This window comes from Taeniopygia guttata, chromosome 9, assembly GCF_048771995.1.
Source record: "Taeniopygia guttata chromosome 9, bTaeGut7.mat, whole genome shotgun sequence".
In the NCBI taxonomy this organism is placed as follows: Eukaryota; Metazoa; Chordata; class Aves; order Passeriformes; family Estrildidae; genus Taeniopygia; species Taeniopygia guttata.
Window position 1 is genome coordinate 3,100,034 of NC_133034.1, and position 18,238 is coordinate 3,118,271.

General features: G+C 48.6%; 1 protein-coding gene across 5 annotated transcripts in view; it reads left to right on the plus strand.

Annotated features, from left to right (window-relative positions):
• Positions 1 to 18,238, plus strand: part of ARHGEF4 (Rho guanine nucleotide exchange factor 4) — a 222,335-nt gene that overhangs the window by 193,658 nt on the left and 10,439 nt on the right. For all 5 annotated transcript variants that reach the window (XM_030280163.4, XM_030280164.4, XM_030280165.4 and 2 more), the window contains 4 exons: positions 12,387 to 12,566; positions 15,013 to 15,195; positions 16,162 to 16,341; positions 16,927 to 17,159. In XM_030280163.4, coding sequence (XP_030136023.2) covers positions 12,387 to 12,566; positions 15,013 to 15,195; positions 16,162 to 16,341; positions 16,927 to 17,159 — 776 coding nt within the window. The remainder of the gene's footprint in view (positions 1 to 12,386; positions 12,567 to 15,012; positions 15,196 to 16,161; positions 16,342 to 16,926; positions 17,160 to 18,238) is intronic.

Consider the following 18,238-nt stretch of genomic DNA (forward strand, 5'->3'; position numbering starts at 1 on the left):
CCTGGCATGTTGAGTATCTGCAGTGATGTGGAAAATGTTAGATGGAAATAAAAACACTGGGTGTAGGCATTGGGTGAATCCAAGCAGCCCAACTCAGCTTTCCTCACTTCAGCAGATGAAATGGTTCCAGCAGGTTAGGGAAAGACAGGCTGCTAAGGAGTCCTGGCTTGGTATTTTTAGCATCCCAGTTCACACCTGTAGTGCCCAGGAGCCAGCACTCGTTATAATAAGCATAATCTAATTACAAAGTGAGAAGAGCTGCCCTGGATGCCAAGAGAGGAGTGCTGGCAATGGCAGGAGCCCATCGCTGCCTGCCCTACCAGAATGTGCTCAGCTGAAACTCAGCTGCCTCTGCAAAACCACTCTGTCCTGCTGGAAACTGTGGCCAGGGTGACTCCAGGCATGACTCTTGGTGCCAGGGCAGTGCAGGGAGTCAGGGGGACAGGAATGAGCACTGGTGCACAGCAGGAGCTGTGGGATTTCCTACCTGCACCAAAGGCAGGAGGAGCAGCAGCTGCTTTGGTCTCCTGTACTCAGAGGACTTGTTTGCAATGTGGTCTTGGAAACAGGAGTGTGGTTCTGGTTTGGCCTTAGCTTTGTTTAGGCCATTGAATCTCCTCATCCAGATGATGTGGATGTGAGACAAATGAAGAAAATGGATCTATTCAAAAGCAGAATAGTACAGGGCCTCCGAAGGTCCCAGGAAGCTGCTTCTTCCTGAATGTCTCCTTTACCTAGCACAGAACACTTCCAGTAGGAAAAGGTGGTTTTTTCCTAGGGTGTACATAACTTGAAGAACCTTCCGCAGTGACTACAAAAGAAATGACTCATTTTTGTATTTACAGATACTAACCAAAAACAAAGGCTTAGGCAGCCTCCTTTGCCTGACAGTGAGACATTACCAAGGTCTTTTTTTGTTCTTCTCTGTTATTCAGATTTTCTTCTGTCCCATTTTTAAACAATAGGACAACAGCAGTTCTTAGTTCTATGAAGAAAGGATCTAGTCCTATGTGTGTACCATGGGAAAGAGATCCCCAGACAGGGGATTGGGTGTGGTGGTAGTGGTGGAAGTTATAAGTTTTATGTCACCAAAACCCTGCACAGTTTCTCTCTCAGGAAAAAAATAAGAAAGAAAATGGATACTAAACTGTGCATGGTTCTTTTGAGGCAGGGAAAACATCTTAGAGCCACGTCATGGAAATTGATAAACAATCTGTGCTGGCCCAGGACTCCTGGCAGCACCTGCCAGTGCTGTACAGACTTTGGCACACTTTAATGCAAGGGAGATGTTTTGACAGGAGATAGGAGCAATAAAAATGATTTCAGTGTGTTTTTTGCAGTGTGTTCCATTGCAATTACCTCCTGCACACACATGAAAAGGAAAGCCATGAACTGTGTTTGGGCCTTGATGCTGACGTTTGGATGATTCAGAAGGGTTTGTTAGCAATGCAATTTGTATCTGCTTTTAAATGTTTTCTTTAACCTTATTTGTAAAACAAATTTAGGTTAATTTACCTTCAAGCTACAAGTGATTCCATAACTTGCTGTATCTTTTGGGGGAAGAGTCATCATCAGGCAGAGAGCCTGTGACCTGCATGGCTCCTTTTCCTTTCCTTGTTCAAGGAGCCAGGACGCAGCATTTATCCTCAATAAATCTGTATGGCAGAATAGCTACAGCTGAACTGGTTTGGATACATTATTCTGAGGGATCTGTGGAGTATAATCCTCATTTGTGCAAAGAAATAATGATGAAAGAGAAAGCAAAAGAGAGGTGGATAGGAAAAATTCCAGAATTATGTCATGAGAAAAGCGTAGAAGCAGGAGCTGTCCTGCAGAGAGGGAAGAGGAGAGGAAATATTCCAGGGAGTGCACAGAGGAAGGGTAGTCCTGCAGCTGCAGCAAGAGGAGAATGGGGAAAGCACAAGTGACAGAGAAATGTGTTAATGTAGCATTCAATACAATTTTCTGATGAAAATAGTTTCTACTGGGGTGTCTGAGAAATGGCAGTGTAAAAAAGATGCAACAGCAATCATTCTTAAATGTGTGAACAGCCAAACAGAAACATCCTGGGCTATTTCCATTCCCAGGTTGCACAGTTAAAATCAGGGCATCAGAAGCATATTGTGGTAAGCAGCTTTGCTTCATCCTCTGCAGTGAGTGTAGACTTCAAAACTCTTGGTGAGGTCAAGTGGGGAGTCAGGCAGTCTGAGACAATTTTCATGACAGCCAAACTGGAACCAGAAACTACAAACTTTGTAGATGTGTGAGCCCTAGGTCAGAGTCTTGTTCCAACCTGAGAGTTCAACCCCAGGCCTTGCACCTTTGCAGCCTTTGAAGCCAAAGAAAGTAGGAGAAGGGTACATGGACAATTTCCAGGTGCTGCTCTGGCAGCATCTGGGCTGGTTGGGGTAACTGGGACTGAGTGGCTGGGGTGAGGAGTGAGAGGTGGGAGAGGAGTGGCTGAGCCAAAAGTTAGAGATCTTAAACCACTTTTAAGCCTCAGAGTATTTCAAGCTCCTTAAGCCACTTTAAGGCTTTAGATGGGTTTAAAATGCTTAAAGCACTGTAGGTCCTTAGATGAGTTTAAGCTCTTTAAGCTGATTTAGAGCTTTGGAATGACTTAAGTTTTGTGTCTTTAAGGAGGTTTTGAGGTCCTTTGAGCTCTTAATTGCAAAGGGCTTTCTGGACATTTTGAGTGAGGATGTGGCACGTGCCTGCTCCTGTGACCTGTGTGAGGGACTCTCTCCCAGGCAGTGTCTGGACAGCCAAATTTCCCTGGCTACACTTTCACCCTCCCTTCTGGAGGAAAGAAAAGCATGCCAGGAGTTAGACATCCCTGTGTAGGGATGGATGGCTGCTCCAGATGGGTGTCCCTGGTGAGGTTGCTGGTGTAGGATGAGTGTGTGGGATCTGTTCTACTGAATGTGTGGAAGTGCTGAGGAGTCCCAGGCAGGAGAGGAAGAGCCCTGCCCCAGGGGACATCCTAATGTCCCTGTAATTACTGTGCTGGCAGCTGCTGATTTTCCACCTGAATGCCAGTGTTGCTGTAGCTCCTGGGATGTAGCTGTGCCTGCCAGGTTAACAGCTCCAGGGCTCGCTGGTTTTGAGAAATATCCGTGGGTAATAAAAATAATCAGCATTTCTTTCCTTCTGTGCTTGTCACTACCCTCATGTCCTAATGCTGTGTGAGATAAATGTTAACACCCTAATGCCCAGCTCTGTAGGGCCAGCCAGTGACACTTTTACCTGTGGCACTTCTACCTGTGACTTGGGTATCTGCTCAGGAGTAGAGGCAAGTGTGGCCTGGCTCTTTGCCCTGTGTGCCTTCCCAGGTGTGTTTAAGGTCCTTGGTGGGCTGTATCAGACAGGATGTGTTTAAATGTCCTTGAAGGACTTATATTTACTTAATCTTTTTTAAAATCACCTCTGGGTTGGGCTGTGAGGCTTCCTGTGCCACAGCTTAATTCTGCACCACAGGGAAAAGGTCCTGCTTTTGTCCCAAGCTTCTCCTGGTGGTTTCACTGGGCATCCAGCAGCCTGGATTAGAAATAACCTTTTTAGAAATAACCTCAGCTCATGGCCACCCTCCATCCACTTGTCTCTGTTGCAGCTCCAAGGTCTGTTTAGCTTGTGCTGGCCTAGAAACTCTTCCCACATTTGATTCATGCTGCTCTTTGTGCCTTGCCTTCTTTCTCCTCTCTCTTTCTGAGTCATTCCTGATATTTGGGCTTCTGACCCTGATGGAGAGGGCTGGTGTTTTCTTAAATGGATCTGCAAAGACCTTCCTGAGGAGCAGCTCATTTAGTCAGTCACTTCTGTTGGGTATTGTTCATGTTACATTTGAATTTCTGTTGCCATTTGTCACCCTGTCACTCAGCGTTGTATCTACTTGTTTAGGAAGAGTGAAAATACATTTCACTTATACCAGAAAATAAATGTGTTATATATTTTCAACAAGTGTCCTCTGGAAAATTGTTTGACAGGTTAAAATGGAAGCTGCTTTTCAACTTTACTTGCTGTACATGTTACCAGCTACTGCAATGTGCAGCTATAGAAAGTGACACACAGAGAACCAGTTTCAGAGTTACCTAAAGGCTTGAGAGGGGCTTTGCTCCTGGTTTTTCCTTATGCCAAAACTTAGGGATCTTAGTTCCCCAGATGAGCAGGCTCCCTTGGCAGACAGGCCATGGGACAGTGATGGTTGGAGCCCTGAGGGCACTGCCAGGGTCAGGTGATTTGGGTCTCCTCCTCACTGCAGGTGACTGTCCTCTCTCCTTCATAAGAACTTTCCTGAGTTATTTCATCCAAAAGCAAAATGGCTGAAAGCAATTTTCAAGTTATTTTCTTTTGCATTGTAATAATCAGCTCCCACATTTTAGGTAAGGAATTCGGAGGTTCTTGCATCACCCTGAGGTTTGAAGGATCCCATTTAAGGGCAGCCAGGGGATGTGCACCCCAGGGAGGCTTTCTCAGGCCAAACTCTTCACACACAGCTTCACCCAACGTGAGGCACAGCTCTGCCCCCTGCACTGCCCACAGGGGCTGCTTCCCTGCTCCTGCAGCGCTGCATCAAGGCAGATTTCAAAACCTCTCCTTGCCTGCTGCAGGGGGGACCCTCCTCCTCTTCCCATCTGCTGAAATCACTTCTGAGGGGCAATCAGGACTCAGATGATATAAATAAAAGGGAATAATGTAATTAATGGCAGTCATAATGGTTTTGTGGAAAATAGTTCTTACCAAATAAATGTGATGACAAATGTTGAATGTTTGGTAAATGGAGGCAGCTGTACTAGATGTCACATGAGGGGTTTAACTACAGGCACTGATTAAAAAAGCAGCACTGTGGAATATCAGTGGAGCACACTTAGCTGGATTAAGATCTTTGTTGACTGACATTTTAGATTTGTTAAGGAGAATCACTGTCAAATTAAAATATTTTGAATGAAGATCTGCAGTGCTTGGTAAATGCCTGAGAGTTCTCCACTACCCTTAATCAGTCTCAAAAATCTCTGCTGGAAAATATGCAGCTTACAGTGCAGGCAAAAGGGCAACAAATGCCAAGGGCATGGCGTGTCAGGGGGCAGGGTGAGTGGGCCTGTGAATGAAGCAGTGGCACGAGCACTGCCCACTGGGGACACGTGCCCTGCCACGCTGCCAGGGAGGGCTCCTGCCACCCTGGGCCGTGTGGGCTGTGCCTGCAGAGCTGAGATGGTGGTTCTGGCACCCTGCAGCCAGGCAGCAGCAAGTCCAGTCTAGCAGAGGCAGCCCAAATTCCTGCCTGGCAGTGAGGGGAGACAGGAAGCCCAGGGGCTTGGTTAGCTCATCGTGCTGAGAGAGATGCTGAAGATGAGCCCTTCCCTGGGGTGTTTGTCTCCCCACGAGGGGAGATGCTCTGAAAAGCCAATCCAGATAATTCATTCAGACTCAGTGCCTGCTGCTCAGATGACAAAAGCTCTGTGAGATAAATTTGATCTCTGTTGCCCATCATTGGACAGTGAAGCTAAAAGTTTTGAGAGGAAGCAAGAGCAAGCTCTCAGGACAGCAGTGTGCCCTGGTGGCTAAGAAGACCAATGGCATCCTGGCCTGGATCAGGAATAATGTGGCCAGCAGGAGCAGGGAGGTCATTCCTCCCCTGTGCTGGGCACTGCTGAGGCCACACCTCGAGTCTGTGGAGTCCTGCTGTGCCCAGCTCTGGCCCCTCAGTTTGGGAAGGGCTTTGAGACTCTGGAGCACATCCAGAGAGGCACCGAGGCTGGGGAGGGGCTGGGAACACAAACCCTGTGAGGAACCCCTGAGGGAGCTGGGGATGCTCAGCCTGGAGAAAAGGAGATCAGGGGTGACCTCAGCACTCTCCACAGCTCCTGAAAGGTGGCTGTGCCCAGCTGGGGTTGGGCTCTTTCTCCAGGCACCACTGACAGAACCAGAGGACACAGCCTCAAGCTGTGCCAAGGGAAACTTAGCTTGGATATTAGGAAAAAGTTTTTCATGGAAAGAGTGATAAAGCTCTGGAATGGCCTGGGAAGGTGGTGGAGTCACCATCCCTGGGTGTGTTTAAACAAAGCCTGGATGTGGCACTTGGGTGCCAGGGTTTGGTTGAGGTGTTGGGGCTGGGCTGGACTCAATGATCTTGAAGGTCTCTTCCAACCTGGTGAATTCTGTGACAATTTCAAAACTATCCCATGGGTTCAGTTCAAGGCAGAGGCCAGTTTTGGCTTCTGCTCATATTCAGAGAAGATAAGTATTTGTGTGAATGAGGCACAACTTTGGGGCATGTGTGTAGGTAATTTTTTTCACTCCTCTGCTGCAGCTTGCATGAGAGAGGCAGAGGAGAAGCTCTGGAAGCAAAGTGACTGCTGAAGGAACTGGAGGTGCAGGAGGGCTTTGTCTCTGGGGTTAGGACTGCTGCAGGGCTTAAATGTTTGGTGTTCAGGACCAGTTCAACTTCAGTCTGTTACACACAAATTTGGGGAGGCAGGCAGTGAGCACAGGCTTCATGGCGACCGTTTTAGCTCACCAGGAAGGGCTGGGTTCAGGTGCTCTTTATGGAACATGTCCATTTGAGGGTCACAGAGCTGAAAGATAAATTCCATTCTATTGCTACCTTGTCCCTGATCTTTCCTTTTCCCAGTTCTTTTGATGCTCCTGGGTTTATTTTTTGTCTCTGCATGATCCAGTGTACTTGGCGTTGTCAAGAGAAAGCTATTCAAATTTTATTCAAATAGAAACAAGTAGCTCAAAGATATATATTTCCTAAGGGCATCTTCATCCCTCATTCTGTAAATTGCTGAGATCTTTCATCTCTGTTAATATTGCCTGGAGGTCCTGTCCAAACAAGACCAGGACATACAAGGTAATTATGTCAAGGTGTCCAGCCTGAGACAGACAGGAACCGAGGAACTGCAATGCCAACAAGCCCATGGCACAGGCCTTGGCATGCCAGGTCTGCTTGCTCACATGTAATGGACTTAATTTGGGGCAGCTCTGTGCACCAGCCCTGGCTGTGTCTCCTCCCTGGCAGCAGACACTGCTCAGAGGAGCCATCCATCAATCTTCCCCTCCATCTGTGCCATGGGAGGAGCTGCCCTGATGCCTTAGGATTTTAGCTTTTCTATTTTTCAGACCCTGTACTGCATTAGTGCCCAACTCCAAACTCCATACAGAGTGTTGGTTACTGCCTTCACATTGTGGTCAGACAATCAATCCCTCTGGGCCTGAGATCCAAGGACACCCCACAGCCTCAGGCCCCAAAAAGTACAAACAAAAGTGAATTGGGGGGAGCAAACTGGGGTAAATGACTTCATTACCTGAAGCTGTAATTGGAGGATTAACCCATGATATGTAAATGGACCAAACTTATAATTGTCTGAAAAACTGGCGCCCATTGTCCACCTTGGGTGCAGCCTCTGGGAGGTTTTGGCTGCCCAAGGTGTAACTATTGAAGGCCTTCAATAAATACCCACTTTATTCTCTGAATCTTGTCCAGCCTCTGTTCTACAGCCCCTCCAAGGCATCAGCTCCAGTGCCTTCCCCTTGTATCAGGGAGGGCTGGAGCAGGAGCCTGGGCTGCAATGGGGACACAGAAAGGCCAGGGCAGTAACAGAGCTGCCCTCCATTTACAGATTCAAGCATCTGGGCTTGTGCTGCCTTTGGGTTGGAAATGATGCTGTCTACAAAGTTAGATGTTTTATAAACAAAGAAAAGTTGATTTCTGGTTGTTTTCCCCGCTGCCAGCTGCAGGAGCCAGAGCAGCTGTGGGCTGGCTGGTTTGCATTCTCTCTCTTTAACTTTTCTCTGCTATACACTTGTTTGGGCCTCTTCAAGAACATGTACCGAGTTGTCCTTGACATTACAAAGCCAGCACATAAATGTTGTTTCATATGAAATTAGTAGTTGTTTTCCAAACCTTGCTTTAATTGCAGAGATCAAAGTGTGATGAGCTGAGCCTTTTGAGCCAAGGAGGTGCTTGGCAGGGTGAGCATCCCCTTCCCTGCACGCTCCTCTGGGAGCCAGGAGCTCCCTCAGCAGAGCTGCTTGCTGGTGCCACCTCAAACACATTTTGCCAAAACCCCTTTACCTGCTGGTGTGTTTTATCCTTCCTGGAGCAGGAGAGTCCTATGGGAATAAATCACACAGACTCCAGTTTCTTCATGGTTAAAAAGGCCATTCTTTATTCACATAACTCTTTTTATAGTGTTACAGACCTCCAATTGGTCAGTGGTTTTCTTGCCAGTTATTTTATTGGTTATTAACAAGTTGTTATTTTGTATTGATTGGTCACTCAAACTCTCATGAAAGTTGTTTGTGAGAGATAGTTTCCATTTTTCTAGCTAATGGTGCAAAACCAGTTTGTACAGGTGCAAGCTGGTTTATTTTACCCAGGAATAGATTGTTATGTTAATGAACTGCTCACACCAGGATTGCTTTCACATGAGAACTTGCAAAATGCTGGCTTTGACAAGGCCAGCCACTGATTCCAGGAGAGCAGGCCTGATTTTATGAAGCCTTTCTCTGTGATTTTTCCACCTTACTGCACCAGAGTCCTGTCCCCCTTTGCCCATGGCAGGTTGCCCTGGGGGAGGATGGGGCAGCTCTCCTTGCTGCAGTGACATGTGGCACCGTGGGTGCTCCTGTGCCATGGAAATGCCAGTCCTGGCTCTGAGCTGCCCACCTGTACCTGCTCTGGGAAAGGGGCTCTTGGACTGGGTATTTCTGTGTCAGCCTAGGAGCTGGACTGGATACAGTGGAAAATAAAAGTATAAGGCACAGCCGGAGCTGGGGGCAGAGCCCTGATCACTGAGCAGTGCTCAGCACCCAGATCTGCCCTGCCCACCCTGGGGTGCCAGCACAGGAGGAGGTGGGGCAGGGAGGGGGCCAGGCAGAGCCTGTCAGCCTGAACACATGAAAGTGCATTGAGTGCTGCTGTATTACATTAACTGAAATGATCCCAAGAACAGATGAAATAATTTTTTGCTCTTTATTTCATGATTTATTCCATATAGATCATTCCTCCCCAGAAACGTGTTTCTTGCCAGTTACACAAATCCTGGCCAGTTGTTCAGGTCTATTTTATTTATTCCTTTGCATGAGAACTGGCAGTGTCTTGCCTGCCTATTTGGCCAGGCTGGTGATCCCACAGTTGTGACTTCCTGTATTTTCCAGATCATACCTACAGCATAGCTGTTGTTGAATATAGAAAATAGAAGGTATTAATATTAGTGGCTGGATTAAAATACCAGCTGAGGGTTCTCTTCTCAGCCCCGTGGCTTTCAGTGACTCTGAGTGGCTCTGTGAGCTGAGTGTGTCAGCCCTGTGTGCTGTGAATGCTGGGTCAGGCTTGGTCTCCTGTCTTCCCATCACGTTACCAAGGTGTGACAGCGTGGTGCTGTGTGGTATTAATGCCTTCCCATCATCAGTGCTGTGTTTGTGTGACCACCTCAGTGCCAGAGGAAGTCCACTTAGCCTCTCTCTGGGAATGGCCACGGTGTGTGCCAGCCTGCACATCACCCCTGGAGCCAGGCTGGCACATTTAAACACACAGAGGAGGTATTTTGTCTGAGAAAGAGCCATGTTCTCTATGTGCTGGTCACAGTTTGGTTGTTGAAAAGCCTGCTGGATGCTACTCTTCTGAAGGCTTTGCAGCTTCTGCCCATATCCTGAGCAACATCCATGGGTAACTCAGCAGGGCGTGGCACAGCTGCTGTCACTGGTGTGTCCCAGCTCTGGGTGAGATTGGCTCCCCTCCACAGGGCTGGCCAGGTGCTGGGCTCCAGCCACCCCCTCAGCCTCTGCCCTCCCTCCCTGCAGCTGGGGGAGCTGCCTCAGCTTGTCCCTGCACAGGCACCAGTCCCTGCATCCCAAAGCAAATGGATCGCCCAAAGCAGCAGCAGAGCTCTGTGAGAGTGGCTACACCTGCCCTCACCTGCCCTCACCCCCCGCCCAGCTGCTGTTCTGGAGCTGAAATCTGATAGCCAAGTCTGGAAAAATACGCTTTTCATCCACTCTCTTCCCTACTCTAGTTGTCACTGCTTTATGCTAAAAAGCTAAAACCTCTAAATCACTGAGGGTGCACTCAATCCCCTCATCCAAATCATGGATAAATATATTTAGAGAATCCTGAGTTGGAAGGGACACACAAGGATCATCAAAGTCCAACTCCTGGCCCTGCACAGACATCCCAGGAATTCCACCCTGTGTCTGACAGTGTTGTCCAAACATTCCTTGAGCTCTGGCAGCCTTGGGGCTGTGATCCTGGGGAGCTGTTCAGTGCCCCACCACCCTCTGGTGGAAGAACCTTTTCCTGATATCCAACCTAAACCTGCCCTGCCACGGCTCCAGGCTGTTCTGTGGCTCCTGTCACTGGGCACCAGAGAGCAGAGCCTGCTCCTCTGCTGCCCCCAGGAGAGGGGGAACACTCACCCTGTCATCACCATCATCAAAACATCCCTCACATACAGGGATGATATCCCCCACTGCCTCTCCTTCCATGCCTGTTCCTTCTGAAGGATTTATGGCCACCTGCTGCAGCACTCCAGTTGTGAGAACCATCCCACCACGTTGCTGTGGTGGCAGCTCTATCCCAGCTTTCCTTCCACACCATAGCCTTGGGCTCCTCCTGTTTGTTTCCCATCCTGTGTGCATTAGTCTGGATGCACTTCAGTTGGGCTGATCCCACCACCTTTTGTGGGAGGAGAGGCTCTAATTTCTACATGACCATTCTGAGGCACTTCTGTTGTTTTTAATACATCAATAACCCTTTTGTTTTTGCTGCCACATGGATCCATCCCCTACTTTCACAGAGATACACATAGCACCACTGCACTGCATCCCACCTAGCTCTGGCTACACACTGGCTGTGTAGATAAGTGGGAACCTCTCACCCTCTCCTTCCCCATCATCCCATTATTTCTGTCAGAATGGAAACACTGCATTAAGCTGTTTCTGGTTCAGTGAAGGGGCATTTGCTATCCAAAGGCAGACTGTATTTCAATTTTCTTTCAAATGCCTCGTTAACCCTCTTCTGATTTACCCAGTTGATTATGCTGACATTCTTCCCCAGTGTGGATCTCTCCTTTGTGGAGAGGCAGCAGCAGTAACCCAGAGCAGGGGATGACTCTGGGTGACCCATGCCCAAGGGGCGTGTGTGGCCCGTGCCCTGTGTGCTGTGGTGACACTGCTGCACTGCTGGGACCCCTATCAGGGACCTACAGTGGCTTTCCCACAGCTTTTCTCTTTCTCCCACATGCCTGGCATATTGTCTTCCTGCTGTCTTCCCATAATTCATCATTGCACCATTTTCCTGCCACTCCACAATGGCCAAGTCCTTTTTAGCAGAACTCAGTGTGCACTCCATCTTCTTGGGAAGACCTTTCTTGTTCAGACAGTCCCAGGTACACTCAGGCCCAGGGAACTCTGGAGCTGTTGAAATCCAAGGGAGACTCTGACTGATAAACCAGTGTCATTGGGCACTCCTGCTGTGGTGCCAGCAGGACCAGCCCACAGAGACACCACTGCAGCAGCACCCAAGTGTTACCTGGCCACCCCACAGCTGAGCTGGGAAGGGTCAGCAATGGCTCCAGGCACAGCATCACTTTGCTCAGGAGCCCCCTTGCAGCTTCCAGCCACATGGCTTCAGTTTTGGTTTGGGTTTTCTAAATTGTTGGGGGTCCTGTTTTTCCTAGAGTGAGAGCTCTAAGAGGCATGCAGTAAATAACTGCTGTTCCCCAGTATAAATGCTTAAAACTCTCCAGGAGTCCTACTTTAAGCATCTTAAGAGCTGTGTTTAACTATCTTACAGGCTTCAGGCTCTACCCACTTCAGAGTAGCTCCGAGGCCTCTGAATGCTTTTTCACAGAATTCACACAATCACTGGGTTGGAAGAGACCTTCAAGATCATTGAGTCCAACCCAGCCCCAACACCTCAATTAACCATGGCACTGAGTGCCACATCCAATCTTTTTTTAAACACATCCAGGGCTCGTGACTCCACCACCTCCCTGGGCAGAGATCATTTAAGAACTTTTTGCTCTGAAGTATGTCTCTAAATATTGATGCTCAAGGTTTTATTTCAAGGCTTTCCAAAGCAGAGCTGCACTGGCAGCAGCAGAGCATCCTCCACAAACAAGGTACCACTGAGCCTTGTTTACTGGCTGAGGCAAAGCCAGCAGTGTGAAATACCAGAATTTATATTTTTATGGTAGTAAACGTAGTGTGTGCAAGTGATTCTGAATAAATGCTGTTGAGAGCAGGGCAAAGCAACTGGCAGCCTTGCAGCAACTCCTCATTGCTCACGGGGGTACAGAGTCAGCAGCACGAGCCCCAGGGCTGCAGGAGGCTGGCACAGGTGCTGCTGGTGTGGAGGGATGACAGTGTGCCTGCTCTGCCCACAGCTCATCAGCGATGGCAGCGTGGTGTACGCAGAAGCCCTCTGGGACCACGTCACCATGGACGACCAGGAGCTGGGCTTCAAGGCCGGCGATGTCATCGAAGTGATGGATGCCACCAACAAGGAGTGGTGGTGGGGGAGGATTCTGGACAGTGAAGGCTGGTTTCCAGCCAGCTTTGTTCGGGTAAGATCTTCCTCTTTCTTTGTGCCCTCTCCATTAGTACCAGGTGTGTTTGTTCTTTTCCTCCAGGTTTAATGTTCTGTGGTGACTCCAAGGACTTTCACTGCTAGAGATGGCTCAGCATGTCTTCTTAGTATTCCTCTACAAGTGGCTACAGTACAGGGTGCCCTCCTGGCTGAGCAGCCATCAGTGTGGAGAACTCCCTCTACATGAGTAAAAGGGCAAAAGGTTCAGCTCCAGACTGGAGCAGGGCCGAGCAGAGCTGTGCCAGCTGGGGAGCTGCCCTGGTTGGTGGTTTGCAGCCTGGCTCCTGCTTACCCATCTGTACACTGGCTGATTTGTGCCCAAGCACATGGCATCCACTTCCAGGAGCAAGCAGTGCTCTCCTGGAGGAATCCCTGATGCAGCTGGCAGAAGTCCACACTCCAGTGCCCACTGGGACAACAGAGATGAGCATGGCACCAGAGGCACCTCTGCAGCTGGTGCTGGGGCAGTGCAGTGCCACGGCCAAAGGATGGACTCAGGCACTGCCCCAGCCCCTGGGCTGCTGGGCTGTCACACAGCACTGCGTGCCAGGCACTAAAAACGGAGCAGAAAAACACAAGAAATGTCTCAGCAGTCATCTGGGGCAACCTGAGACACTCAGTGCTTGTGGGCCAAGGCTGTCCCCGGTGCCAGCTTCAAAGCCCACACAGAAGAGCTGTGCAGACCAGCCCAGACAGTCCCAACTGCACCCTGCAGAGGCTTCATTTCCAACAGAGCTTTCTGAAACACATCTGAACTCTCAGGGCAAGCTGGGGGGAACCAGGAGTGTGGGAGGGTGGAAACTGCTGTGCTCCGCTGTCCCGCTGTGAGGAGAAAGGCTTTTTTCCTTTCTCCTGACTGTGATGTCGGTGTGGGTGTCTGACAGCTTTCACCACCTCGGGCAGGCTCCTCAGTGCTGCAAAGGCAGTGGAGTGCCTAAGGGCAGAGATTCTCAGCCCTTTAGCTCTTTATCCAGGTCACTTCAGATCACAAGTGACCCAAAACCAGGTGAAGCATGAAAGGAGGTGACACCAGGTCAGCCGGTGTCTGTAGCAAAAGTCCTTGGAGAAGTGGGGCAGTTTTGAAATGCTTTGTTATAGGTAGTAGGAGATAGTCTCAGCTGCATAATTAAAAAAACAGTGGAATGTTTTGCAAAAAAGATTACCAAGAACTCAGCACTTATTTTTCTTGCAATGAAAGCACAGAATTTTTTTTCTTTCACGTTACTTATAAGTTGAATTGTCCTGGCTGGCAAAAACTTGTCATCTTAGAGTAAAGCAGACTAGTACTAGGCTTTAGGGATGCAGAGTAAGAAATTCTTTTAACAGAGGAATCACAACACTTATTCAAGCATCCAGCTGAAAATTTCCTGCTAATTACCACTGGCTCTAAAGCTCGGTGCAGGGAGAGCTGGTTTGTCTGGAGGCTGGGCTCAGAGTGCAGGACTCTGTCACTCCACATGAGTTTCAGGATGAGGTTTGAGACTAAGAGCTGCCGATGTCCTGCTCACACTGGAGGAGAACCAGGATTGCACATCTTGAGGGCTTCAGCAGTGAGTAAATATAACCTGTGCCTGTGTTGACAAGCGAGGGGTATGCACTCCTTTTTATGTGTAGGTGTATTTGTATCAAGTGGTAAGTCATAGAGCCTAGAAGAAACTCCATTGAAAGCTTAAAGCAGTTATGTGTCATTGTACTAAAAATTCCTATAATCATGTGTGTTTTACTTTCCTATCTTTCATTCCTTTCTGTGCTGGATCCTTTGGGTCATGTACAGAGCATTCCCACGGGCACCCAAAGTCCCGGGCTGGGTGCGCGGAGCCGCAGCCCGTGCTGTGCTGCCACCCGATGGGGAGCGAGAGCCGGGCAGCGCCTGCCTGCCTTCCTGCCTTCCTGCCTCCCTTCCTGCCTCCCTTCCTGCCTCCCTTCCTGCCTTCCTTCCCACCCACCAGCTGGGCTGCTTTTACCTTAGCCACGCAGTCTCTAAATAATCCTGGGGAAGCAGATACCGAGCGGCCATCTGTCACACACAGTATGAGAACAATAAATTAGATAGCACCCCAGCCAGTTGCTGGTTCTCCCCTCCCTCCTGAAGTGTTCCTTCAAATATTTAAGAAAATTTCACTCGATTACCCATTTTGGTCCTGATTTTATATGTATTATTCCTGAAGGACTCCATATTATTCCTGTAACTTCTGTCCACAAGAAATGCCTGCCTCAAACCACCCATGCCACGGTGGGAGCAGCTGCCAGTGCCCTCCCCAAAGTGACTGTCTGGCCTCAGCCCCCCCGAGGGGAAAATGTTTGCAGGCAATACACACACCCTCCTCTCACCTGTCCCGGCTCAGCCTGTGTCTGCCATCCACTCCCTGCCTTGGCAGAGCTGTTCAGCAGCAGGGACAGTGAACATCTTGTGTGCCTCACAGCTGCGAGTGAACCAGGATGAGCCCATGGAAGATTATCCCCTGAAGGTGGAGGGGGGCAAAGAGGACGACTCCCGACGCTTTGGGATGGGCCAGACCACCAAAGACCAAATGAGGACCAATGTCATCAATGAGATCATAAGCACAGAGAGAGACTACATCAAGCACCTGAAGGACATTTGTGAGGTAAGGAATAAAGGGGGAAGGGACTGTAAGAGCTTCTCTGAGGTGTCCCATGCTTGCCCAGAAAGAGACCCTAAGCAGATAACTTTTCTGAAAATGAGACTGGATTTTCAAAAGTTCTGCTGAATGCCATTATATGCTCAGAAAACAGAAGACAATTCATTACAGCAAAATCCCAAATGCCTCTGCATTTGGAGCACTCACTTGTGCTCTGTTTGAATGGAATTAATTGAATTTCCCAAGCCAGAGAAAAGTAAATGTCCAGCACTGCTGTCCACTCTAATATATGTTCAGGGGTAATATAATCAGCAGCTCCAGCCTTCAGGCAAGTCATGCTCAGATCAAAACAACTGGGGGATGCTCAGCCAATTGGATCCTTTAGTGTCAAATATGCTGAATGTTGTGACACCTCTTCTAAAAGAGATCAGTCGTGTACACTGTGGGAGTGGAGGCAGTTGGAATTTTTGCAGGAACAGAATTCTCCCCTGCCATGGTACAGAAGTGGCTCCCAGCAGAGGCAGCTGGGGCAAAGGGCACACACTTACAAACAAGCCTCTGCTCTGCAGTGTCCCTCTGCCCCTCGGAGCTCTCCTCTGCCTGGAGTCAGTCGGGCAGCTCCTCACACAGGCACCAAACCACGTCCACAACTGGACTAAATTGGTCTGAATCTACCAGTGCTGGGTCAGAGCACCCCATTGCCTGCAGACACAGAAAGGCTTTTTCATTCAGCAAGAGAGAAAGCAGATCTGTGACTCCTTCAGGTGTGGGCTGCAGCATTGCCCAGGGCTGCCATGAGTCTGTGGCAGCTTCTATTCTACCATGTTTAGGGTAACATGAGAGGAAGTAATAGTTACAGATGGGTACAGAACTGCAGAAAGGGAGTACAGGAACACCTGAGTGCAGTCCTTGAGGCTTCCTGTTGCCACAGAGCAGATGCCCAGGAAGCTTTCCAATTTGGTTTTCTCCTAGGGTTACATTAAGCAGTGCCGCAAGAGAGCAGACATGTTTACAGAAGAACAGCTGAAGACAATCTTTGGGAATATTGAGGACATCTACAGGTGCCAGAAGAAATTTGTTAAAGCACTAGAGAAGAAATTCAACAAAGACCACCCCCACTTGAGTGAGGTTGGCTCATGCTTCTTGGAATATGTAAGTAAATTTGACTTCATGGGAAAGGGGTAGCTGAGCATGGATTAAGCCAGAGGATTTAGAAATTCTGACAGAACTGAAGCTTTCTTTAAAAAGACCCATCCAACCAAAATAAATGCTACCACCCTCTGTCCCAGCCCTGTTTAACCACTTCCCAAAGAAATACCCTGTAGCTCTTGTGGCTGTGGAAAGAGCATTTTCAAAGCACCTTATCTTCTGAACACTACAATCCCTGCCAGACCTTGGTACTTTAGGAAAAATGTAGGAAGACTCCAAAATCTCAAGCGGGACTGAGTTTACAGTAATGGTATTTTCAGGTCAGTGAAGGATCAGCTGTGGCTGGTGTGGGCACTAAAAGCATTCAGCTGAGCCCAGAGCAGGATATGTGGGAATGTCTGGGTCTCTCAGATGAGCTGCAGGTGCTGAAGCCGTGATGCATCCTACCAGACCCCAGAGAGCCTGGGGAGGACAGAAATCACCAAACAGCTCCAGTTAGAGGAGACAAATCAGCAAACAGGCACAGGAGTCTGAGGCAGGGCGTGGCCTGGGGGGCACGGGCAGTAAATCCCTCCCTGTGCCTTGCAGCAAACAGAGTTTCAGATCTACTCCGAGTACTGCAACAACCACCCCAACGCCTGCCTGGAGCTGTCGCGCCTCACCAAGGTGAACAAGTACGTTTACTTCTTCGAGGCCTGCCGCCTGCTGCAGAAGATGATTGACATCTCCCTGGATGGCTTCCTGCTCACCCCCGTGCAGAAAATCTGCAAATACCCCCTGCAGCTGGCCGAGCTGCTCAAGTACACCAACCCCCAGCACAGGTGAGGGGAGGGAAGGAGCCAGGCTGCTCCCATGGAAATGGGCTCGTGCTGAATCCTGCATGGAGGGCAGTGCGAACTGCAGCAGCACCAGAGTTCTTACAGCTTACCTCGGAGAAACCAGGGAAGAAGTGTATTTATATAATTTTATATAGTATATTTACATAATATAAGTTATATATAACTTATAATATTATATAAGTATATAACTTATAACAACAATAACGTATAAACTTATAATATTATATAAGTATATAACTTAACAATAACTTATAATTTATTATAAGTATATAATAAAAGTATATTTACATAATTTTACACTACGTTAGCACTGAGCTTTCCTGTCACAGATTGATAGTTACAAGGTCCACTTTATAATGGCCCATTTGAGTTTTATTTGGCTCATATATGTGTGATATCAGCATATGCATACTTTGGAGCTACATGTTTCTGGTGCTGGTGTTGAGAACTTTGCCTCCAAAAGCATTGGTTGAATATATCCCAACATGTTGATACAGCCACACTTCACCAGTGGGAAGTTGTGCCCTGCAGCAGCCAAGCCACACAGACTTGGTGCCCTGTCAGTGCCAGCTCCCAAGCCTCCAAATCCATTGCTCACTTTCAGGGTGAAGGCACTGCCTTTGGCTCGAATAACTGTCACTTAATTAAATACCTGAAAACATGAAAAATCTGTATGAAAGTGTTGATATTGGTCCACTGTGGTTTGACTTAATTTCACCTTCCTAATTGCAGCCCTGATACTTCCCAGAGTGGTTTTAAGCATGTCTTGTTCCTTAAGAAAGTGCCCAGATGTTTTAAGTGTTGCCTTAGAGCCACGTTGTGCAGTTCAGCTCCTTCCCAGCCGCTCTGAACGCAGCAGAAGTAGCTGGTGGCCACAGATGGTGTGTGGGGGAGGGCAGATCAGCCTCTGTCCTACCCTGCCAGATAAACCATCAGCTCATGTTTGAAACGAGCCACTTACTGCTGAACTGCTTCACCTCTGCACCACAGACCAGTCTCTGCATGGACACACAGCCCATTGTGAATATGTTGTTTATATATACTTCTGTGTTATGTTGCAG